The sequence below is a fragment of the Drosophila ananassae genome, chromosome 2L (genome assembly GCF_017639315.1).
Source record: "Drosophila ananassae strain 14024-0371.13 chromosome 2L, ASM1763931v2, whole genome shotgun sequence".
Lineage (NCBI taxonomy): Eukaryota > Metazoa > Arthropoda > Insecta > Diptera > Drosophilidae > Drosophila > Drosophila ananassae.
In genome coordinates, this window is record NC_057927.1 from 10,592,970 (window position 1) to 10,615,199 (window position 22,230).

Genomic DNA, 22,230 nt, shown 5'->3' on the forward strand with positions numbered 1-22,230 from the left:
GCTGCCGCTTATGCTGCTCCCACAGCGTCCAAGATCATGATCAGAGTGGGAAGCCGTAGCCGTATTGCACCATCCGTATACGGGTCGGATTTTTACGGATGCGGGAGACTTTATCAGTTGGCTGCCGTCAGCCGAGCGAATCGCATCGTATAAATACGGCGTATATTTCGAATTCCCGACAATCTAAAAGGCTATGTTTCCGTTGAAACTCTTGATTCTGCCCTTGCTGCTTTTTGGCAGTATTCAGGCCACTGACATACGTAAGTTCACTGAGTTAGATAGTCCAAATAACCCAAAGCCCTTGGTCTTATTTGAGCGATGCCTCAAAAGGTTCTCTTTCTAAGCTCCGGTTCGTCGAAAATAATTTTCAACAAACGCGACGGGAAATAAATTGATATATTCATGAGTCAGTTCTAATCTCCACAGGTTGTTCGTTTTGATTTGTGCATAAATATATTATATTATATATTTTTTTAAACGACACATGGTTATATTATTGAATACAGGAAAACCCATTTTTTGTTGGACAACAACTCAATAAAATATATAATTAAATGAATAAAAAATAATTTACAAACAAAAAGTGATAAGAAATTATCGAGAAATGAATGAAAAAATATCATTATTTTTTGTTAATTTGTAAAAACAGTTTTGAATTGTTATTTTGTTTCCAACAGCTTATGAAACGTTGAGGGAACAGATAATGGAGGCCGAAAGAGCATCCTCCCTCGGTGGGAATATCTGGCTTTCGTCCGACGAGGAGAAGGCCAACAGCATCCTGATGAACGCCAAGAGGGCTGAGATCGCCGAGGGCCTAAAAACTCCAGAGAAATATGCTCCGGCAATGCATTTCTTTCAGGGCAGGCAGTATGTGCGCCAGAGCGAGGTGTTTCGAATCATACAGAAGATGCCAAAAGGTGCCTTCCTGCATGGCCACAACACGGGCATGGTCACGTCGCGTTGGATCATCACTAATCTGACCACCACCAACAATCTCTACACCTGTCGCAATGTGGATGGCTTGCTGGTTTTCACCTACGACCAGGCTGGATGTCACAGCGAAGTCCAGAACGTCTGCACGGAGCGGATCAATGCCGAGGATCGGGCCAAGTACGAGCGCCAATTGGAGAAGCACATAAACATGCTTGGTCCCAGACCAGAAGGTTAGGATAGATAGATTTTCATTCATTGTTCCTTGATTTTAAATTCTTCATTCAACATTTAAAATCCCAGCTCTCTTGCCCAACCGGAAGAAGATCTGGGAACGCTTCGAGAACATATTCACCACCGTAGATCGCCTTTATAAGTACCGACCCACGTATTGTGCCTACCACAAGCGTCTCCTTGAGGAGCTCTGCGAAGATAATATTATTTATGCAGAAATCCGTGCTTCTCTATCCTCGGTATGAAAAAAAAATTTGAACGGATTTTTCCAAAACAACTATTACACATTTCTTATATTTTTAGCTGTATGACGACAACAATCGCACCTTGAGCACTTTGGAAGTGGCCAACGAACTGGAGAGGATTGTGGAGGAGTTTAAGGCAAAGCACCATGACTTTGTGGGCTTGAAAGTGATTTACGCTAAAAGAAATCGAGCCTCCGAGGAGGAGATGCTGAGACGCATAACAACATTCAAGCAATTACAGTGAGAAAAACATTATTTATACTTTATACACACATTTATACATATTTAACAACCATACACTTAAAACCATATCTTTTGCCATTCTTTCACGAGAATTTCATACCACAATATGGGGGTCAATATGGCCCCCAGCGATGGCTATATCTTGGCCAATTTCCATCCGATTCTTGAGAGGAATACCTTAAACGATTTGTAGAGCGATTCTCCATTATTCTGAATCAAAATCTAGAAACAAAATATTTTTTTGATTTTTCGTCACATTTTCTGGGGGATCCCCTTCAAAGATTGTGAAAAGTGCATGGGAGGTCAATATGGCCCCCAGCGATGGCTATATCTTGGCCAATTTCCATCCGATTCTTGAGAGGAATATCTTAAACGATTTGTAGAGCGATTCTCCATCATTCTGCATCAAAATCTGGAAACAAAATATTTTTTTGATTTTTCATCTCATTTTCTGGGGTATCCCCTTCAAAGATTGTGAAAAGTGCATGGGAGGTCAATATGGCCCCCAGCGAAGGCTATATCTTGGCCAATTTCCATCCGATTCTTGAGAGGAATACCTTAAACGATTTGTAGAGCGATTCTCCATTATTCTGAATCAAAATCTAGAAACAAAATATTTTTTTGATTTTTCGTCACATTTTCTGGGGGATCCCCTTCAAAGATTGTGAAAAGTGCATGGGAGGTCAATATGGCCCCCAGCGATGGCTATATCTTGGCCAATTTCCATCCGATTCTTGAGAGGAATATCTTTAACGATTTGTAGAGCGATTCTCCATCATTCTGCATCAAAATCTGGAAACAAAATATTTTTTTGATTTTTCATCATATTTTCTGGGGTATCCCCTTCAAAGATTGTGAAAAGTGCATGGGAGGTCAATATGGCCCCCAGCGAAGGCTATATCTTGGCCAATTTCCATCCGATTCTTGAGAGGAATACCTTAAACGATTTGTCGAGTGATTCTTCACCATTCTGCATCAAAATCTGGAAACAAAATATTTTTTAGATTTTTTGTCAAATTTTCTGGGGGATCCCCTTCAAAGATTGTGAAAAGTGCATGGGAGGTCAATATGGCCCCCGGCGATGGCTATATCTTGGCCAATTTCCATCCGATTCTTGAGAGGAATATCTTAAACGATTTGTAGAGCGATTCTGCATAAAAATCTAGGAACAAAATATTTTTTAGATTTTTTGTCATATTTTCTGGCGGTCCCCTTCGAAAATTGTCAAAAGTGCATGGCAATACGGGACGAAATCTGCTATATTTTTAAATTTTATGTAACTATTTCTGAACGATCCATCGCTAATCTAATCAATAATGATTGTGCACCCTTACTTTTTAGCCATGCCAAACCAAACTTTGTGATAGGATTCGATTTGATTGGTCAAGAGGACACTGGAGATCCACTAAACAAATATATAAACCAATTATCCGATTTGCCGAGTACAGCTAACTATTTCTTCCATGCCGGCGAGACAAGTAAGATTCTATCAAAATATAAATAATATTTAAATCAAGTATTGCTTCTCTTCAAGACTGGAATGGTCGGACGGACTGGAATATGATGGATGCCATTCTGCTAAACACGAAACGCATTGGACATGCCTACGCCCTGCCCAAACATCCGCAGTTATGGTCCACCATCAAGAAACGAAACATCGCCGTCGAGGTGAACCCCATTTCCAATCAGGTTCTGGGTTTCGTCTGGGATTTACGCAACCACCCGGCGAGCTTCCTTATCGCCGAAAATTTCCCCATTGTCATCTCGGCCGACGATCCAGGCACCTGGGGTGCCAAGGGACTCAGTTATGATTTCTACTACGCCTTCATGGCCCTGGCTCCGGCAGAAGCCGATCTGCGTTTCCTCAAGCAACTGGCTTTGAACTCACTAAAGTACTCCGTACTGACCTCGGACGAGCGCCGGAAGATCAACAGGATTTTCCAGCGCAAATGGCAGGAGTTTATTGCAAATATGTTGAATCCAAAGTTTTAAGAATATAAAAAGTCACTAGTTTAATTTCTTAAATTAATACTGGTTTGTTTTTTTTTTTGCAATGAGTGGGATTATGAGCTCTAAACAGCATTGGGTGCAAACCATCCATGCAGGCACTTGGGTACAGGACCGTTCGTGTGGAAATCGCAGCGTCCCAGTTCGGTCATGGTCTTGGCACAGAGCACAATTAGGCCAACATAGCGATCGTTTAGGCCACCGACCACCATTGATGCCAAGATGACACCATCGTCTTCGGATTGAGGGTCCGGTGAGGGTACAAAGATGGGTTCACTGGGATAGATATTTTCCTCGCACCAGGTCAGACTCGTTTTCTTCCATACATCCACTTTTATAAGCTTTTAAAATTATTATTTAATATAATTTTATAAAAAAAAGAATTTTAAATACTTACAGTTCCCGGATTTTCGGCATCCACATCTGAACTTATGGCATAAAAATAGCGATAGTTCTTGCCCATATACTTTCCATAGTATATCCTTGGAGTTTCGCAGCCCCAATCACAAAGCATTTCCGGTCGCAGAAATATTCCACTAGCTCCTTGAAAAGCTTCAGCTTCACTTTTTTCTAATGTTACCAAATTAACCAAATTCTCTTCCTCCTCATCGTACCGCCCTCGCTTGGAGTCTCTTCGAGGACTATCGTCGCTGGTGGGTGTCTCTTGCTTTCCATTTGTGGCCATGTAGGTGATATCCGCATACTGGGAAGCCGAGTGCTTCATGGTTCGAGAGACTTGGGGCGAACTTAGTCCAGCCAAGGAAAAGGACTTCACCAGACCACGTTTTCCAGCTTTAGTTTCCGGAAGAGTTCCCAAGGGAAGGACGAAGCGTAGAGGCCTTCCCCGGAAGAGGGTGGCGTAATTCGGATTCGTTTGCATATTGGCAATGGCATCCAAGTACATGCAGTTTATCATTTCAGGATTCCTGTAGCTGCATATATCCACCACCACATGGCCGTCCAGCTCGAAGCAGTTGATAATGTGAAGGTAGAAGAATGCCTCCGACTCGTAGGACTTTACCAGTTTTCCCGAAATCCTGTCTATCAAGTGAAATAATGTGGGTTTATCCTCGAACCACTTCAGGCAGGCCGACAGATTTTGGCCATGCAACTGGGCTTTTATGTACTCCGTTAGGGACACTGATAGTGGCTGCTCCACAATCACAAAATAGTGTTCCGTAAGGCCGAAGGTGTGCATGTACCCCGGATGCAGTTTCCAACGGCAGGGCAATGTGGCCACCACATGGGCGTCCTCAAACATGTGGCGTCCGTTGGGAAAGCAAATAATCGAGTAAGCAGGCCCGGATTTGGTCATCGTGGTGCCCAGATTATAGACCGTACCACTTGGCAGAACGTGCGGGTGTGAAGTATGGTTCACCACGCCTACAAAATCTGACGTACAGATCCGTGCCTCCGTGGCCAAAGTGCAGGGATTAATCCTGAAAATGACAATTAAATTACTAAAAATGTATTTAATTAAAAATATTAATCTTATTACCGATGCATAAAAGGTGTCTCTGTGAAGGTGTAATACTGGTCTCCAAAAGGATAAATGGAAATCATGGAATTATCTGTGCCACTGTCGGGGCGGAAAATGGCCGCAAACTTGTCGAAGATTGAGTGACAAGGATCTGGCACTGCCGCAGTGCCAAACTCTGTCACCACAATCCTTTGGGCGGCACGATTCTTCTGTAGGGTTTCCGTGTCCACGAATCTATTTTGGTAGGTAACTCGACCATTTTTGATGGCAAACCTGTGTAGCAGAGCGGAGCAGTCGAAGAGGTGGCCAAAAGTCATATCCCCCACTTTCCAGCTCCCGGGTCCATTTCTCAACAGACTGCCGCTAATCCAAAGCGGAATGTGTCCACTTACATGACCCTCAATTGGATCTACAATCTCCCGTTCGCATGATCTCAGCCAGACATCCGACTTGCAGTTGGGATAGTGTCTCCCATTTCCATCCAGGCGTTCTGTTTGTGGATCATGCTGCTGGTCGTCGTATTTCACCTAGAGTGGAACGGAAAAGCAGGTATTAACGCTTTTAGTTTCCTTGATTAGGCGCCCTAAGCCAGCTGCACTTTTCCGTGGATTTGTTGGGATTATCCGCTGTCGGCTTTAGCATGCTTTCCACATTCCAAACATTTCATCAGCTGCACAAGTTCCCAAGGACCTGCCTTTGAACTTGAAAGCTATTCATCGAAATATATGGACTTAAAAAATAGTATAAACCCTTGAATGCACTATTTAATTTGTAAGATTAGTTTTCATTTGAAAATCTGTCAGCAAGCTTTGGGTAATTTTTTGGAAACCTTTAGCCAAATTTTGTAAAAATTGTTTAGTAGCTAATTTAACCCATACGTGGATGACTATCCAGCAACTAACCGCAAAAAAGTCTCGCATAAAGCTCTTGAAGACACCGGCTGCCATTGCGAAGGATTTCGAGGGTAAGCTATGGCTGTATCCAAACTTAGACTGATGCAATCTATAACCGAGTATAAAGTCCACGTGTCCGATCCGCTCACAATGAGAACCAAATGGCAACTGGCATGTGCTCTATGTGCTTCTTACCTAGTCGCCTAATGCCCATGGGGTATAGGTATGGGAACTGCGATGGGGGTGGCCACCAATTGGAGGCAACTGACCCTAGACTGTGCGCCAGGCTACCAGTCATCCATCCACACACTGTTATTCATAATTTTGATTGACAGTCGTCGACGAGTGTAGCCGGTAGACTAAGTACTGCCCCTGTTCCATTACGTTTCCATTGCCAGGCTGAATGAATGGTGGAAAGACAAGTGGCTCAGCATTTTTGCCGCTTCGGCAACCACCCAACCACCCACGTGTGGTATGAACAGTCCAAGGGGGGAGTGGGTGCATCTACAAAAGCGAACGAACATTTTGGTTTGGGTGCAGTGGGACTCGCAAGGGGAAATCTAATACACCCCACTGACTGACTTTTGCGGCTGACCTTGCTCCAAAGTAATGTGTTTCGTATCTCGTATCCCCCCAGAAAGCGAAGCCCCTAAGCAGAAACAACAAGATGATGAAGTGAGTACACCGACTTAACCTAAACCTTTAAGCTGCTTGTGGATTACGGATTGAACACCCGCTGTCCAGACTTAAGTTCACGATCAAATCAATTACTGTTTTATGGGGGCTCTTACAACAATTCCGATTTATTTGTGGAAGCCCAGGTGGTTTATTCTCAAACAGTGCCGCCTCTTAAAGCAATTCTTCTGCATTTTTCTTTTTATATACAGCTGACAGAATCTATATTGATTTAAAGTAAAATATTTTTCCAAGTTTTTCCCTGTATATTTATTGTTTAGATACTACTTTTATGGCCAATTTTAAAATGACTATTGCTATCTGAAATAACTTATTTTAATTTATTTATAACTCCCAAAACCGTAATTTTTACATATAATTTTAGAGCTTTAACTATAAAATCAAATAAAAATAAATAACATTAAGCATGAAAAGATTCATAATTTTAAAGTATTAACTGTACTCTAATTTTTGTCTAAATTAAATCAAATTTTATAATTAATATCAACCAATGTAAATATTTTTATTTTTAATCATTAACCTGAGGGCTTCTATTCTCCAAAACTATGAAAAGTAACGATTTTTGAAATTTAAACTAAATCACAATTGTCCAGTGTTGGAAAATGCGGCTCCAGCCGATAAACAGCTGATGGCTGACAGTGAGCTAAAAACAACGCAAAATATTGACCAAAACTGAATTAAACTGTTATTTACATCCTACTGACCCACAATCCTGTGATCCCCGCCAGCTTCAGCGCCCAAGCGGACTTCGAAGCAACTTACAATTTTGGATCACCCAACGGGTCACAGGAATGTAACCAGCAGTCTGCATTTGGAGGAGATTTCAACTTCAACGGTCACCCCTGCTTCACCCATTACGGCTATCCTAGCGAGTTGACCGATATGTCCAGAAATGGACTGGGCTCTGGCCCTTCAGCCTCCAGAGGCACATCTAGCCGGATTCCTCGCTGCGCGCAAAAACCTCGTCAGATTCCCTCTCCGAGGATCAACTACTCATTTCGTCCAGTGTTCCACGAAAGGACGACCGAGGAGGACGACAGCATACTCACCCAACAGCTGTGGAAACTGGCGCGCAGATCGGGTACTCTTAATCTCTCCAACAAGGGACTAGCCCGAGGTGAGTTCAATGACTATAAAAATCAGAATTCAGTCGAATTTTTATAATTGGATTTAAAAATTTGGTCTAAACTAAGTGATAAGTAGAGGAAATATTTAATTATCTTCTATTAAGAGTTTGTATTCTGAAAATTTGTATTCTGCTTACAATATAAATGATTAATTGATAAATAAAGTATTCAGTAAATAATAATAGGAAAGTAAATCCAAATTTAAGATCCATTTATAAAAGTACGAATTTGAAAACCTATGTACATTAAGTGCAGTGGTGACCCAAGAGCAAATGCGTCGCTGGAAAGCCAATGCCAAGCCCCGATGGAACACCTCCAAGATACTGGAGCCGGGAATGCCAGCAAGCTGGAACACCGGCTTCATCGACAGCAGCGCCTTGTGGTTCCAGTTCATGTGAGGCCCGTACAATTGCGATCTCGATATCGAACTTGACCTTGATGTTAGCCAAAAATGGCAAGGAACATATTTGCCGCTTGACTGCTCAACATCCACACCTCGAGGCGACCCATAAAACAGCTCCAGGTTGCGTCAGCTCTCGAGACTTTGATCTGTTCAGTCGGCCCAGAGAGCTACATAGTGGCAGTCGCATCATTCGCCAAGATTGCGTCCCCTAAGAAGCAACTTACCTCGTTCTGCATGTGCGGTCCCTATCCGCGAAGGCGTCGCTACTACCAGATTCGCGAATTCCAGATGGCCTCTTCCGCAGACGAGCTGGAGAGCGAGGATGCCGAAGATGAGTTAGAACTCGAGCTGGATGATGATCCGCCACCCAGTTCCGAGCCCAGAACCGATTCCTGTAGAGTAGTGAATGTCGCAGGACAAGCGCTCTCTAATTGATTCCGTTTCTCCTTTTCTTCCAGTGCCCGGACGCCTCTACGACATCAACGATGCGGATGAGGACAGCAAGGCCGCTAACCTGGAGAAGCTGACGATGAAGGAAGAGGATGCCTGGTGGAATCAGGTTCCGCTGAACAATCTGGATCTCAGCTCCAATGCCCTGACACACCTATCGTCCAAGATCGAGAATCTGGCATCGCTTACTGTTCTAACAGTACGTTAATTAAGTTTTTTATGTTTTTAAGCTCATCCTTGTCCTTTAAAGCTGCATGATAACGCCTTAGTGGAGCTGCCGCCAGAGATCGGCAAACTGGAGAAGCTCATGCGCCTGAATGTGAGCCACAATAAGCTCAGTCACCTGCCGCGTGAGATCTACAGTTTGCCGGACCTGCGGCATCTCAACATTTCATACAACGAGTTCAAGGAACTTGATCCGGACATAAGTGACCTGCACATGCTCGAGTTTTTGGTAAGTAGAGTGGTGAGGTAAGGAGTTAGACACTTGTAGTACTCGGTTGTGGGTTCTTTCCCTTCTAATACTCAATATTATACTCCCTCTTAACCAACTGCTTGCTAACCAAATTCTAATAAAAGGACGGCGGGCATAACAACATCCAATCCCTGCCCGGCGGCATTGGGTTCTTGGTGCGTCTAACTACGCTCCTGTTGCCCTATAACCACATCAAGGAACTACCACCCGATCTTGTTAACATGCGTTGTAAGTGGTTGTCTATAGAATAATAATGATACGACCCATTCACCCTATGAATGTGCAGCTTTGCAAAAGATTGAACTGGAGCAAAACGACCTGATCGGATTGCCAGACGACATGGGTCTGCTAAGGAAGCTGGAGTGCCTATATTTGCAGCACAATGACATTCTGGAACTGCCCGATTTCGAGGGTAATGAGAGCCTCAATGAGCTTCATGCCAGCAACAATTTTATAAAGGTATAGGATCTATCTATATAAGTTATATATAAATTTTAAAATCATACCCCGCTTCAGACCATACCAAAGAGTATGTGCAGCAACTTGCCACATTTGAAGATCCTGGACCTTCGGGACAACAAGATCACAGAGTTACCTGATGAGCTGTGCCTCCTGCGCAACCTGACCCGCCTGGACGTGTCCAACAATTCGATCAGCGTCCTGCCTGTCACTCTCTCGTCGCTTGCCCATCTTATCAGCCTGCAGGTGGACGGGAATCCCATCAAGACCATTCGCCGCGACATTCTGCAGTGCGGAACAACGCGTATACTGAAGACCCTGCACGAACGCGCCATGGCCAACAAGGAGGAGGGAGGATCCGACGCGGCCTCCACTTCTGGTGGCATAAGCGTAACCCGCCTTCGAGGTGGACACACAGACACTGGAGATATTCCGGAAAACTTCCCGGATAGGTATGTATCGTGGGATTTTCTCTTGGCCAGGCCAGCTGCTTCATATTCGCCGCAGTAGCTATTCAAATCAGCAGCCATCACAATTCGGATGTAGGTGTCCGTATCCATGCCAGCAGCATATGCAGCAGAATGTGCAGCCCTTTTGTGTCTATGAGCCGCTTAGGAATTGCCCGGAGTATGATAGGGAGACGCAGGGACACATATACGAGCCCGAGAGCTATGAGCAACAGCACCAAAGTGGCAACATGGCTAATCTATTCATGAAACAGCAGGAGCAGCGGCGGTCGTCTGGCTATCACAACAGTTACATGTACCAGCAGCAGCAGGAGCAATATGTCTACGGTCAAGATAACTCACATCACAGCACCAATCGCATGGCTGTGCATCCGCGTTGGGTGTATTGTATCACCAAGTTCCAAGCTTTACACCATAATATTATCAAAAAAACATAAGACTACCCTGTGGTAACATTGTAACTTATTTGGTTTTTTCTTTCCATCGAACAGATACAAATTACGACATACACGTACATTAGCTGTCAACTTAGAGCAGCTCACTGAAGTTCCGGAGCAAGTGTTTCAGTTGGCCAAGGAGGAGGGTGTTCATGTGGTGGACTTTGCCCGCAACCAGCTGAGCACATTGCCGAATGGGTAGGCTTTCTTCCTAAAGGTGACATTGACATCTCTTTACAAGCATGTCCTTTGCAGGCTGCAGCACATGCGGGAGCAGCTCACCGAGCTGGTGCTGTCCAACAACCTCATTGGACACGTACCCCAGTTCATCTCGCAGTTCACTCGCATCTCATACATGAATTTGTCAAACAACCTGTTGAACGACCTGCCCAAGGAGTTCGGTGTCCTGGTTACTCTACGTGAACTTAATGTTGCAAACAATCGGTGGGTGCCACTACTATACCCGATCTCCACAAGCTAATCGCCATCCGGCTTCAGTTTTCAGTTCATTCCAAATGGGATTTACGAACTACAAGGCCTGGAGATTTTTATAGCCAGTGAGAACCACATCAAGCAATTGAATGTTTCGGGTCTTCAGTGTATGCCCCGCTTGACGACCCTGGATTTGCGTAACAATGATATCGACAATGTGCCACCCATTTTGGGCAACCTGACCAATATAACGTAAGGATCAGTTACGTGGTATAACCATATAACCATTAATTGTTGGCCCTTTCAGTCACCTGGAACTGGTTGGTAATCCGTTTCGACAGCCGCGCCATCAGATCCTCATGAAGGGCACAGAGGCCATTATGTCCTATCTGCGGGATCGCATCCCCACGTAGAAGAAAAGGACTCACAATTGACACACAAACTACGTTTTAAGCAACACTTTACTAGCAATCTGTTTAATTTGACGAAAGTTTATACCGAAATTTGCAGTTCTGTTCGATCCCGTCCACACACAGCCAATCTTTGGGTTCAAGGTTTGAGTCTGTGTGGGCGCAATCGCTTGGATACTTTAGATACTAAGAGACACTCCGTGTGACCATCAACTGAACTAGTCAGCGCGAGGCAATACACGACGCTGGCTACACGTTAATCCTGGCTAAGAATCTACAATAAATGGGAATAGAATGAGAACTGTCTTTACTTTTGCTCCACCACTTCGTTGCGCAAGCGTTTGGCCAGATTTCTTCTCAGCTGGAGTGCTGCATTCTCCTCACTCTCCAGGGGAGCTGGCACCGATAGCTCCTTGGTCCGGCCACCATTCTCCAGGAGCTGCTGGGCAACCAAGGCTGAGCTGGGACGAGCTCCTTCTGGAGCATGCGGCGTGCCACGGGACATGGTCTCTTGCAACTGCTTGGCCCGTGTTTGCTTCTTGATTTCCACTATTTTGTCGCGCTGTTGGCGAAGATACTCCTGCCGCGATACCATATCATTGGGGTCCACCTGGTCCTCCTGCTCAAAGAACAGATTTAGTCGCTGGAATTTGTCGTTAACTAGATCGAGGTTAGTGTCCTGCTCGGGAGTGAGGGCAGCCTCGGGACTCTCCAACTCGTCGGCCACTGTCTTGGCTATCAATTGCTCCACTTCTGAGGCGGAATCCCTGCGAGAGTTTATAAAAATCAAGGATATTATATAAGAGTCCTATTCGGATTACGAAACCTACCCCTGATCCGAAGCTGTTTCTGCATGGTGCTGACCATCCCCTTCCTCGCCCGAATTATGAGCTAATTGATTTTTCTCGATGAGATCCAGGGCCTGGAGCTGGAGTTCCACATTGCGTTGCGTCATCATGCGAATAAATATCTTCAGGTCGTTGGCCGCCCAAATCTGCAAAATCGAATCCCGGGGATCATCTGGGCAGACCATCCTCCGATCCCACTTACCTGCTGGAAAAGGACCTGATGAAACTGGAAGGGATTCTCGCCCTGACCCTGCTGTCGACCCTCCAGACACGCCATTTCGAATTGCTCCGGCGTTATCTGCATCTCTTCCATGAAGCTACCGAGCATGTAGTCCACAAGGTTCTTGTACTCCTCGTGGATCTGGAGGATGTCTGGATTGTGCTCGTCCACCTGCAGGTTTGGATCGAAGACTGCATCGGAAGCGATGGTTAAACGATGACGTGGTCGGTGACGCCTGATTCTCACCTAGGGACTTCTGCTCGATGAAGGTCTGGAGGGGTGCATTCCAAACGGGTCCGTGCAGGAAACAGACCAAAGAATCAAAAACCCAAGAGTCATCAACCGACATATTGCTGAGAGCTGAAAGGAGTGACTAACCCGCAGTCCTTAAACTTTGGCCGAATGGGTCATAACATTTGTTTGGTCCTTGGATCGGTATCGGTTGCTATGGGAATGAAAAAATTAAACACCCACCACCCATCCTGACTGACACCTGGAATCAGGTGTTACGATTAATTGAATAAAAAAAACACATTGGGAACTTGGCCATTTCTGTTTCTGTTTAAAAACTATTAAAAACTATTATTTAATTTACTCATAATCATAATATAGAGTTATATATATCGCTTTTTACGCACAGATGCTTAAAAAACTAAATAAAATATTCAAATTATAGATGTAATGGGTATGTGTGTGTTAGGATTAGGGATTAGACAGCATATCATATACAGTACACGATTCATATAAATACTATGTATAAACTATAGTGTTTGTCGCATTTCGTTTACTTTTAGTTCTCATTTTAGTTTCTCATTTTCTTTTCCTTATTTATTTTTTATTTTTTTAATATTTCTCTCTCTCTGGTTTTATGATTTTTTTTCGCGGATGCGTATTGTAATTGTTGCTCAATTTGCAGACAAACAAAAACAACAACTTGGAAGGATATATGTATGTATGTTCGAACTCCACACACCTACATCATATAATATATATATATGTATGTATATTGGAGAAAGGGGGGAAACCATTTGCAGTGACAAGTTCTCCTTAATTGCAATTTAAATACTAAAATAAATAAATGTAGTACAGTACGCAGACGCACATGGCAGATACGATATATGATGTATTTAACAAATAACTTTATTACTTTTCTGTACGTTTTCTGTGGCTCCCTCATGGATTTCATGGTAGTTCAGCGTTGGGCATGGTCTTCCCCAAGTTGGTGAACCCTACTACATTCGTTTAGTACAAATTAATATTATAGTTAAGGTGGACAAAAAAAATAGCTTACTCGGAAAAACGTAAGGAGACTATACTTTACTTTTACTTTTACTTTCACTTTATTGTTACGTGTTATTTGTTTGTTTCCCCCACTTTAGTTTAACTTTAAGTTTATCTGGTATCATTATAATTAGTTGTTTATTGATGTGTTTGTGTGTTGGTTTATGGTTCAATAATGCAAAGGTAACGCAACAATTATTTTTCTTTTGTTTTTGTTTTTGTTATTTCTTATACAGTCAGACAACGCTTCGCTTAGTTCCTTTCAAAAAAGAGTTTCCGTTCAAAAGAGTCAACTACTAGGCATCTCAATCTGCTTGGTATTTTACAAACGTCGGATTACCGCAATGGCTGTTGGTTGTCATCTGTGGTGCATGGGCAGTTTCTCAACAAATTGGGCGTGGAAAATTACTAAATTATATACAAGTTCAATGGGTTGAAGGGTGCCTCCTGCGCCTAACTCTTGGGTTAGTTAACAAAATTTGTCCAGCCGGCCACTGGTTCTGTTTTGATGTTTAGAAAACAATTGCAACATTTCGTACGACGACTCTTAACAAAATACTTATTATTCGCTGTTTGAATTGTTTACACCGAAAGAAATTAAAATTAATTACAATTATTTACGTTGCTTGCAAAGTTACAGTGCAATTTACAGCAGCAACTCGAACAGAGCATCTCGACGAGATAAGATTTGTTTACCTAAATTGCTGGTTGTAAACAACGCTGTAAGGCGTGATAGTGCGATTGGCAGGAAAGTGTGTTTCTTTGTGTTCTCAGATAGAATAGGTAACAGCGATTAAGTGTAAACATTAGAACTACGATTGGTAAAACATATACTATATTGCAATTGTCTTATAAACACAGACACACACATAAAATATTGCACAAAACTGATTATTGCTTTTCCACACAACATTTTCGGGGCAGCAGCCAACTGGAGAGGATTTGTTAACTTGGGGGAGGACTTAGCAAGCGACATATGTATGTAGTTGCGATTATGAATGCTGGTTGTATACAGATGTCCTACACCACCTGACAGCTCTCGTCCTGGTCGTCTGGGTTTGCTTTTAACTACTAAATACATGCTTATTTTGGTTTGTTTCGTTAATGCTTCTTTTAATCTGCCAAACAACGCGCGCAGCATTTGCATTAATGCATCTCGCACGAGGATGCGGATCTCTCTATAGTTATCTGTGTTCTCATATGCATATATATATATAAATATATATATATATACTTGAATATATATTTATATGTACTTGTTTAATTTAGTAAAGTAATTTATATAATTTCTCGTTTACTTTAAATGTTTCTGTTTTCTCGTTTAAAATAAATTTTATGCTAAAATTTAATTGTATGTTTTGTTTTTGTTTTTGTTTTTGTTTTTTCCTTGTTCGATCTTACATCGTACCGCTGTCAGCTGTGTGTGCCGTGTCGTCTGTCTGCGTCTGCCAATATGCCATCCTAACATTCGTTGGTGTGATTTTCTGTTTTTGTTTCTGTTCTGTTTATTGTTTGCTGCTGTTTGCTGTGTGTGTGTGTTTACGTGGGTACTAATTTATAATTGATGTCGTCGACATGCTCGATGTCTGCTAACTATGACAGACGCGCGCGCTTTTGTGCTTGTGGCCCCTCGGAATCTTCATCCTCCTCGTAGTCGTCCTCGCCAGAATCGCTTTCGTAGTCCACCAGACCCTGAATGAAAAGGATAATATGAATATCTTGAGATGTTTCGGATAACAACAAAATACAAACGCTTACCTTTTTGGCTGTCGCCTTGTCTGCTTCGCTACTTGCTGCATCGGCTGTGTTGTTGGTGTCCCGATCTCCCGAGCTGTCCTGGCTGTTGGCATCGTCGCCAGCCGACAACTGGACGTCAACTGCATCGGTATCTGGACTGGAAACAGACGGTCCCGCCGACGGGATAGAGGATGAGGTGGTAGCCGCCGCTGCCGTAACGGATGCCGCCATTGCGGTAGCGATTGTTGAAAGAAACTGTGAGGCAGCCACCGCTGCCACCGTCGCCGAATCGCAGAGAGATGCTGAGGGGCCTGGTGGTGATGACGAGGATGACGAGGAAGAGGATGATGATGACGACGACGCGGACGTTGACGCCTCCAAGGATGAGGATGACGACGATGGCGATACATTCGCTGCCGTCGATTGCACCAGATCAAGGTCTTGACTTTGCGGCGCCTCCACATTGCCAAGCTGCTGTTGCAGTTTTGCGATTTCAGGCTGAGTCTGTTGCTGGAATGGGTGCTGCTGCTGCTGCTGTTGTTGTTGCTGCTGTTGCTGGTGGTGCTGCAACGCAATGTTGGCAGCGGCAGCCAGATGTACCGCCGCCTGAGTCTGCTCGTCGGCGATACTCGCTTCGGGGCTACTGCTGCCACTGGCCACGGGAGCTCCTGACGAGGCGGATGTGGACGTAGATGTTGCGCTAGCATTCAGGTTACCCAGAAGACCACTGTGCGGCGACGTTCCATGTGGCGGTGAGGATTTCTGCTGCTGGTTTTGTGTTTGCGGGCCGTTCTTTTCACTGACGGCTGCAATGCGAAGCAAAAAATCAATTTAATTCCAAAGTTTCAACTAATTTTTTATGAAAACTAAAACTTTATAGTAGAATACTTACATTTAATGACGTTGTTGTAGGTGTCGATCTCCTCGGTGAAGTCGTCCTCCTCGTTAAACCACATCTCCTCCTCCTCCTCCATTTGGCGCTGGTCCCGACGAAACCGGCCACCGCTGCGGATGATGGGCGGGCCACTTTAAAATAATGCATCCATGTATGGATTTGGAGAAAAATGCACCAAGGCAGTCTCTTACCCGTCCGTTCGGTTCTCCATCTTGTCACGGTCCTTGAGCCGGTCCTGGTATTGATCGTAGCGGTTCTTCAAGTACTTGAATGTCTGCACATATTCGATTTCATCAAATATCTTGCTAAAGTTCTCCACAAAGTAGACGCACAGGGTGCGAATGTCCTCGAGTTTTATAAACTCAAACAGCTCCAGAATGGCCGACTCCAGCAGATTGTAGCGACCGTTGTTGCGAATAAAGGCGTCCACCACAGGCGCAAAAAGATTGCACTTGACAATGTGTCTAATACAAAAAATTAAATACAATTAGCAACAAAATCAAACAGTCATTTATATAAATAATAATATATAATTTCTTTATTAATGCCCCACCTATTGTAGAACTCGTCTTTGAGTGCAATAATCTTGCGAAGCAGCCGCAGGGCGCCGAGGACAAGGAACGTGTGTGTGCTCTTCATCAGCACCAGAATTCGCTTGAGGAGATCCTTTTGCAGCAAAAAGTTCTTGATGTGGTAGCTGTGATGCTCCACGCAGAACGACAAAATGTCTAAAACTATACCCAGCAACTGGGCCGTCTGGTAGTCCTCGTTCTGCGGACGATCGCCCATCGTATTCAGCATCAGAGGAGCTGCAAGGAGCCACAATTAGAATTAGATCTATGTAAGGCAACTTTAGATCTGAAACTTACCCACTAACGTCTGGACACTGTACTTGTAGAAGAAGTTTAGGAAATCACCCTTTTCGGTTAGCATGTTCTCCGGCTCCAGCAGGATCTTCACAATGCCCATCAACTGCACAGCAATGCCCAGTTCGGGCTCAGAGTCGTTTAGCATTTGTTCGATGGCAATGTTCAGCAACATACGCTCCTAAAAAATGTCATGGAGATGTTGAGTTTAAAGATCGAAAGAACGGCAGGACTTCTTTTCTTACCCCCTCTGGCTTATTGGCCTGGTTGAGAGTGTAGTTGCGTACGACCAGCGGGGAGAACTCGACGATGGCCGTCAGGATGTCGATGGAGGCCGATTTTGTCTTCTTGTCGTTCATCACAAGCGTGAGTTCAAGCGCCTGCAGGATGCCCAGGCAGGTGAGCGTTTTGTAGAACGAGTCCTTGCCCTGAGGCTGCAGGTTTTGTGCAAAGTTGCAGAACTCCTTCAGAAAAAGGACCGTATCGCGTCGCTTAGCATCTCCGGTGGCGGGATCCGTTAGAACGGCAAAGACATCAAGCAGGAAACGCTCGTCATCCTGGATCATGGTCACAATTTCCACTTTGTTGAAGAATATAAAGCTGGACAGAGTGTTCAGCATGGTGTCCTCGACGAAGACCGATGGCGTGGGCAGGATGATGTCTTGAATGTACTGCACTCGGAACGTTTGATGGATTTTGGCGAGCAGGTCCTGGTTTCGGATCGGCACCGCCTCGCGGAACTTGGCCCATTGTTTCAAATACTGGCGGTGCTTCTTCGGCTGTGCCACGCTCGGATCGTACTCGAGACAACCAACCACATCAAAAATGGTGTCATCCGCAAACATGATCTCAAACAAGGCGTTTTTGTTCAGCAAGAATATGTTCTTGAAGATCTCGAAGAGATGGTGCAGACCCTCGGTGTTGTCGAGGTCCTCGCACACATGAAACAGGTTCAGCAGTTTCTTGATGTAGCTCTCCGACTCGAGGGCCATCGATAGCTTCTCCTTTCGGAGTGGAGTTGAGAGGCAGCTTTGTATCGTCTCCGAAATGTCCTCCAAGCGGGACAGTTCGCAGGGCGGCAGCTCGATCGGCGGAGCCGTGTCTGACATGTCCTCAAAGCGCTCATCCTCCGACTCTTCCACGATGTCCTGTGTTATTTCTACAGAAGGATCTTTTCCTTGCACCTAGAGAAGCATTGTACCCGGATTAGGTCCAGAACAAAATTATACCGCGCTTAAAACTATTTCAAGTTTGGAAATAAAACAATTACCTGACATATCTTCTCCCATATCTCGTCACAACCAGCCTTTTCCTGAAAACTCAATGCCAAATCGAAATTATCACCTTCGGACCACACGATCAGGGTGTCCTGCTGTTTCTGGTAGGCGGTATCCGGTTGGATTTTGCTCTCCAACAGCAGAGATCCATCGGCTTCGGCGCGTACCAACAGCGAGATGCCTGAAAAAAGATAATTTCGCTTAAATCTGATTCTTAAATTCAATGTTTTGGGAGAGGCATACCTTTCAATCTGTCCACGTAGTTGGAGGAGACGTGGCCCGTGCCACGGTCGTCCCACTGCCTCTCCGCGTTCAGCGCGTACAACTTGACGCGTCGGCGGGTGTCGGTCGTCATGTTGCCTGCCAGTGACCCTTAGTGAACTATTTTCAGAGGATCCCTGATTGACTTTTGGATCTGGATCTGGATCTGGTGGGGGGGTTGAGGGGGGTTTGTGTGAACGTGACAATGCTGGTGGCTTGGAACCGTTCTTCTAGGCGATGATGCCCTGGGCTAGGCTATGCTACTTGGCTAATTTAAATTAGGATCTTGAATTTAGAATTCAAAGGATTCGACTAATCTCTATGCTTGACTTGTACATCCATTTTAAGCTGCTACTCAAGCGCCGGGTGGGGGGTCTGATGGGGCACACCGGATAACACTGTAAAAAAGAAATAACAAAATATTTAAATAAATTACTAATTAATGGGATAGAAGTATTAAAACTATTTAAAACTAACTTGTTGCTAAATTTTTTTTTTTAATATTTCACGTATTTTTGTGAAAATGTGAAAGCTGCTTGCGTGTGTGTGTGCCATAAGAGAGCGGAAGAAATAGGTGAGAAGAGAAGAGAAAAGTGTCCATTTGGTCAGAGATTTGGCCAAAAATTGGCATGGCCCGGTCTGTTTACAAACATTTAACGTATTCGTTGGATCTAGGCCTGCTCCTGCTTGTCTGTGAGTATCTATGAGAGCGATGTGAGCAGTGTTTGTGTGTGTGTGTGTGTGTGACTACACATGCATTATCACGCCGCGCTTTCCCCACACATACAGTGGGTGTAATAATAAATGTACATGTAAAAAATATATTCAAAACTTGGACTGTATTAATTAATATATTTTTGGATTCAGAGAAATAAAATGTATTTAATAAAATATTTTACTAATTTTTTTTACTATTTTTTTTTAATGGTACAGTGGGTGAAATAATAAATGTACAGGTAAAAAATATATTTAAAATCTTGCAATTTATTAATCAATTAATAAATATATTTTTGGATTAAGAGAAAATAAATTTATTAAATTTTACTAATTGTTTTAGTCTTTGAAAAAAAAAGTGCCATTGAGACATTGTGCAGTGGTGAGTGCGAACACGCGCGCGAAGAAAACAAACAGTGGGGAGAGTGAGAGAGAGAGAGCGCGGCAGAAAAGCGGTAATGTGGGAGTGGGGATTCTCGCAAGGCGAAAATCAATGGGCAAGTGTGTAAAATAATGTGTGAGTAAACAGAACGTCGGAAAAGCAACGGTACGAACAGCTACGTCATCTGTGGCGCTGAAGAGCGCCGCATAGAAGCCAGATGATACGTCACCCCAGATCGGCCTGCCTGCACCCCCATTTCATCCGACCGGCCACAAGGTTCGAGATTACGAACTGCGATCTGTAATAGTATAGCTCCAGAAAAGCGCCATAGGCCAAATCCAGGCACTGATAACAGTCGGGGAGTGAGCATGGGAGACTGGGCAAATAGAGATTTCACACTACCAGTACATACTAGTAGTAGATGCCCAAGAATCGTACCAAAACAAACGCAGCAATTCAAAACAAACGTCGCGAGCGGTTTACGCAATCAGCTGCGAAAAAAAACACGCAAATGCCTATGCTTTTTCCGCCTAGCTTCGATTACTATTAATATTTATTAATAACCAGCGCGCCGGAGCTAAAAAATTGCCAAACTTGCCGGCACAGTTTTGAAGATACAGATACAATTTGAAGATTCAGATAGTTGCACTTGTTTCCTTTTGATTCTGCCACGTAGGATGGTTTATAGAACAGAATCTTGATATAATACTGATTAATAATCAGTGATTATTCAAAACATATCCTACAGATAGTATCTGTCGGATACACACAATTGACCTATCCTTTCAGATATTCACAAAGCGACACCTTGGACTTGGAGCCGTTCGCCAGCATGGCCTTTATTTTGACCGCAACTGTAACTGGTGGATACTCACTCCTCTTGTTCTTCCTCGCACGAAAGCTGCAAGTGTCCGCGGTGGCGTGAAAAAGGAGCGAGCGAAAACGGAATATGGCAAAGGGTGAAGAATGAAAAAAAAAAAGCGAAGGATGCAGGACGACTCCATTGGGGGGAATAGCGACCAAAATTCGACTCGCGCGCCTCCTCTTCCTCCTGTTCCCTTTGACCCTTGCTTTCTTTCAAAAAGGTGGCAAAGGGGGGCAGCAGGCAGGAGCAGGAGCAGCAGCAGCAGGAGTCTGACGATTACGAACGCGTCGTATCTTGTTTTGCATGCATGACAATGTGTGCAGAATACGCGCGCTCACACACACACACGCACATTCGAGTTCTGAGGTGTGTGCATGTATGCACCTTTTTGGGGTGGTATTGGGACAGGCTAGGCCGAACAAGGAAGAGTAGCGATTTGAGATTTTTCCATTTTAAATACTCTCCGGGCCGTTGGCAATGTCAGCTAATTTCCTTTATTTGATTTCATTTAATTTTTAAACAGTTTTTTATATTTTCATATGCGATACACACAAAACTCTCTCTCACACACATACACACACAGATACGTCCATACAGGCACACCGTCTAGCAAGTACATCGCTTTTTGGGCCGTCTCTTTTGCGGTTCATTCAATAAAATTATTGCGAATAGCAGGCGCAAAACAGAATCGCAGAAATTGCAGCGTATATCGCGTGGAAGAAGAAGAGAAGTGTGGTAAAGAAAAATGCCGTCTCTCCACCACACCCCCACTGAACCCAAGCACTCACACAACTCATTATTTATAAACGCATTTTGTTTTGATTTTATTTATGTATACCACATTATCCCGATATTCGCAACGAATTTTGCATTTAATTTGAAACGCACACAAAACGCAGGGAAAGGAAAACAGAAAACAGACGACGCCAAACTCACCTCGCTGCCCCGAGAATCTCAACACACTACACACATCCGAAGAGAGCCAAAACTCAACTCAACTCTCGGAGACGTTTGCGTTGTTGCATAAAGTGCGACAGCGATAAAAGAGGAACAGCCAAACTTCTCAGGAGTGACAATGCACCTGGAATCGGCTCCACAATCCTATATCCGTATCCTGGCCAAGCTGGATATATATTGTTTCTGACCCCACAAGGCCGCAAATCATCCGGAGTACGTGAGAGAAAAACACACTCACACACCCGCACGCAAACACAGAAGCCGCAATGCTGACTGACGGGTACCAACCAAAAAGTTAAACACTCAACTCACGCTGTAATTCCTTGTTAGTTTCCGCGTCGTGTGATGTTTTTAGTTTATATACATTTTACGCTTGCGCATATTTGTTTTAACCACGCGCTAAATAAAATATACTCCCGGACAATTATGATTTTACAATTTTCCGCGGACCGACGCTCGAGCGTTGGTGTTGGCGAGTAAAAAATGTAATTTGGTGTGACCAGCCGCTGTCTGGGCATCCATTTTTATTTTTAATCGTT

General features: G+C 44.0%; 5 protein-coding genes across 14 annotated transcripts; 2 read left to right on the forward strand and 3 right to left on the reverse strand.

Moving 5' to 3' along the window:
- The first annotated feature begins 102 nt into the window (after positions 1–102).
- Positions 103–3,681, forward strand: LOC6500927 (adenosine deaminase 2). The gene is made up of 6 exons (XM_001954148.4): positions 103–260; positions 678–1,163; positions 1,234–1,403; positions 1,468–1,649; positions 2,994–3,130; positions 3,187–3,681. Exons 1-6 carry the CDS (start codon positions 194–196, stop codon positions 3,642–3,644), a joined length of 1,500 nt encoding a protein of 499 aa, XP_001954184.1. The 5' UTR covers positions 103–193; the 3' UTR covers positions 3,645–3,681.
- LOC6499668 (carotenoid isomerooxygenase) lies at positions 3,556–6,177 on the reverse strand. Its single transcript, XM_001954149.4, has 4 exons — positions 6,042–6,177; positions 5,158–5,666; positions 4,057–5,098; positions 3,556–4,000 (listed from the first exon to the last, which is right to left on the reverse strand). The coding sequence occupies exons 1-4, from the start codon at positions 6,084–6,086 to the stop codon at positions 3,725–3,727; spliced, it is 1,872 nt and encodes a 623-aa protein (XP_001954185.1). The 5' UTR covers positions 6,087–6,177; the 3' UTR covers positions 3,556–3,724.
- LOC6500928 (leucine-rich repeat-containing protein 40) lies at positions 5,964–11,689 on the forward strand. 6 transcript variants are annotated; one of them, XM_014911311.3, is made up of 13 exons: positions 5,964–6,103; positions 6,670–6,707; positions 7,457–7,845; positions 8,717–8,907; positions 8,959–9,162; positions 9,288–9,411; positions 9,470–9,642; positions 9,700–10,094; positions 10,150–10,491; positions 10,601–10,744; positions 10,802–10,990; positions 11,045–11,230; positions 11,286–11,689. In XM_014911311.3, exons 2-13 carry the CDS (start codon positions 6,700–6,702, stop codon positions 11,389–11,391), a joined length of 2,451 nt encoding a protein of 816 aa, XP_014766797.1. In that variant the 5' UTR covers positions 5,964–6,103; positions 6,670–6,699; the 3' UTR covers positions 11,392–11,689. The 6 variants fall into 6 exon arrangements, with proteins under 6 accessions (XP_014766797.1, XP_014766798.1, XP_001954186.2 ...); XM_014911312.3 differs by having other exon boundaries at positions 10,153–10,491; XM_001954150.4 differs by lacking the exon at positions 10,150–10,491.
- On the reverse strand, positions 11,409–12,937 carry LOC6499667 (cilia- and flagella-associated protein 36). Of its 2 annotated transcripts, none has more exons than XM_001954151.4 (4): positions 12,703–12,937; positions 12,439–12,647; positions 12,219–12,382; positions 11,409–12,155 (listed from the first exon to the last, which is right to left on the reverse strand). In XM_001954151.4, the coding sequence occupies exons 1-4, from the start codon at positions 12,803–12,805 to the stop codon at positions 11,696–11,698; spliced, it is 936 nt and encodes a 311-aa protein (XP_001954187.1). In that variant the 5' UTR covers positions 12,806–12,937; the 3' UTR covers positions 11,409–11,695. The 2 variants fall into 2 exon arrangements, with proteins under 2 accessions (XP_001954187.1, XP_044573512.1); XM_044717577.1 differs by having other exon boundaries at positions 12,439–12,627; positions 12,703–12,783.
- Positions 12,938–13,011: 74 nt separating this feature from the next.
- LOC6499666 (serine/threonine-protein phosphatase 4 regulatory subunit 3) lies at positions 13,012–22,148 on the reverse strand. 4 transcript variants are annotated; one of them, XM_014910689.3, is made up of 10 exons: positions 22,004–22,148; positions 18,756–19,171; positions 18,506–18,693; positions 17,481–18,419; positions 17,239–17,416; positions 16,923–17,178; positions 16,561–16,833; positions 16,367–16,479; positions 15,496–16,280; positions 13,012–15,429 (listed from the first exon to the last, which is right to left on the reverse strand). In XM_014910689.3, the coding sequence occupies exons 2-10, from the start codon at positions 18,865–18,867 to the stop codon at positions 15,331–15,333; spliced, it is 2,943 nt and encodes a 980-aa protein (XP_014766175.1). In that variant the 5' UTR covers positions 18,868–19,171; positions 22,004–22,148; the 3' UTR covers positions 13,012–15,330. The 4 variants fall into 4 exon arrangements, with proteins under 4 accessions (XP_014766175.1, XP_001954188.2, XP_032307203.1 ...); XM_001954152.4 differs by having other exon boundaries at positions 16,367–16,500; XM_032451312.2 differs by lacking the exon at positions 22,004–22,148 and adding an exon at positions 21,671–21,797 and having other exon boundaries at positions 16,367–16,500.
- Between the last annotated feature and the right edge of the window lie 82 nt (positions 22,149–22,230).

What these genes read in the sequence shown, in the direction of transcription:
- LOC6500928 (XM_014911311.3), top strand. An exon ending in CATCGCTTACTGTTCTAACA is followed by an intron (nt 8,908 to 8,958) that starts GTACGTTAATTA and finishes TGTCCTTTAAAG; the next exon opens with CTGCATGATAACGCCTTAGT. An exon ending in CTGAGCACATTGCCGAATGG is followed by an intron (nt 10,745 to 10,801) that starts GTAGGCTTTCTT and finishes TGTCCTTTGCAG; the next exon opens with GCTGCAGCACATGCGGGAGC.
- LOC6500927 (XM_001954148.4), top strand. Translation starts at nt 194, where the DNA reads ATGTTTCCGTTGAAACTCTTGATTCTGCCCTTGCTGCTTTTTGGCAGT. An exon ending in ACAACATTCAAGCAATTACA is followed by an intron (nt 1,650 to 2,993) that starts GTGAGAAAAACA and finishes CTTACTTTTTAG; the next exon opens with CCATGCCAAACCAAACTTTG. An exon ending in CTTCCATGCCGGCGAGACAA is followed by an intron (nt 3,131 to 3,186) that starts GTAAGATTCTAT and finishes CTTCTCTTCAAG; the next exon opens with ACTGGAATGGTCGGACGGAC.
- LOC6499666 (XM_001954152.4), bottom strand. Translation starts at nt 18,867, where the DNA reads ATGACGACCGACACCCGCCGACGCGTCAAGTTGTACGCGCTGAACGCG. An exon ending in TATGGGAGAAGATATGTCAG is followed by an intron (nt 18,420 to 18,505) that starts GTAATTGTTTTA and finishes ATGCTTCTCTAG; the next exon opens with GTGCAAGGAAAAGATCCTTC. An exon ending in AGGCCAATAAGCCAGAGGGG is followed by an intron (nt 17,417 to 17,480) that starts GTAAGAAAAGAA and finishes GACATTTTTTAG; the next exon opens with GAGCGTATGTTGCTGAACAT.
- LOC6499667 (XM_001954151.4), bottom strand. Translation starts at nt 12,805, where the DNA reads ATGTCGGTTGATGACTCTTGGGTTTTTGATTCTTTGGTCTGTTTCCTG. An exon ending in CATCGAGCAGAAGTCCCTAG is followed by an intron (nt 12,648 to 12,702) that starts GTGAGAATCAGG and finishes CTTCCGATGCAG; the next exon opens with TCTTCGATCCAAACCTGCAG. An exon ending in GAAACAGCTTCGGATCAGGG is followed by an intron (nt 12,156 to 12,218) that starts GTAGGTTTCGTA and finishes AAACTCTCGCAG; the next exon opens with GGATTCCGCCTCAGAAGTGG.
- LOC6499668 (XM_001954149.4), bottom strand. Translation starts at nt 6,086, where the DNA reads ATGGCAGCCGGTGTCTTCAAGAGCTTTATGCGAGACTTTTTTGCG. An exon ending in TTATGCGAGACTTTTTTGCG is followed by an intron (nt 5,667 to 6,041) that starts GTTAGTTGCTGG and finishes GTTCCACTCTAG; the next exon opens with GTGAAATACGACGACCAGCA. An exon ending in GAGACACCTTTTATGCATCG is followed by an intron (nt 5,099 to 5,157) that starts GTAATAAGATTA and finishes TGTCATTTTCAG; the next exon opens with GATTAATCCCTGCACTTTGG.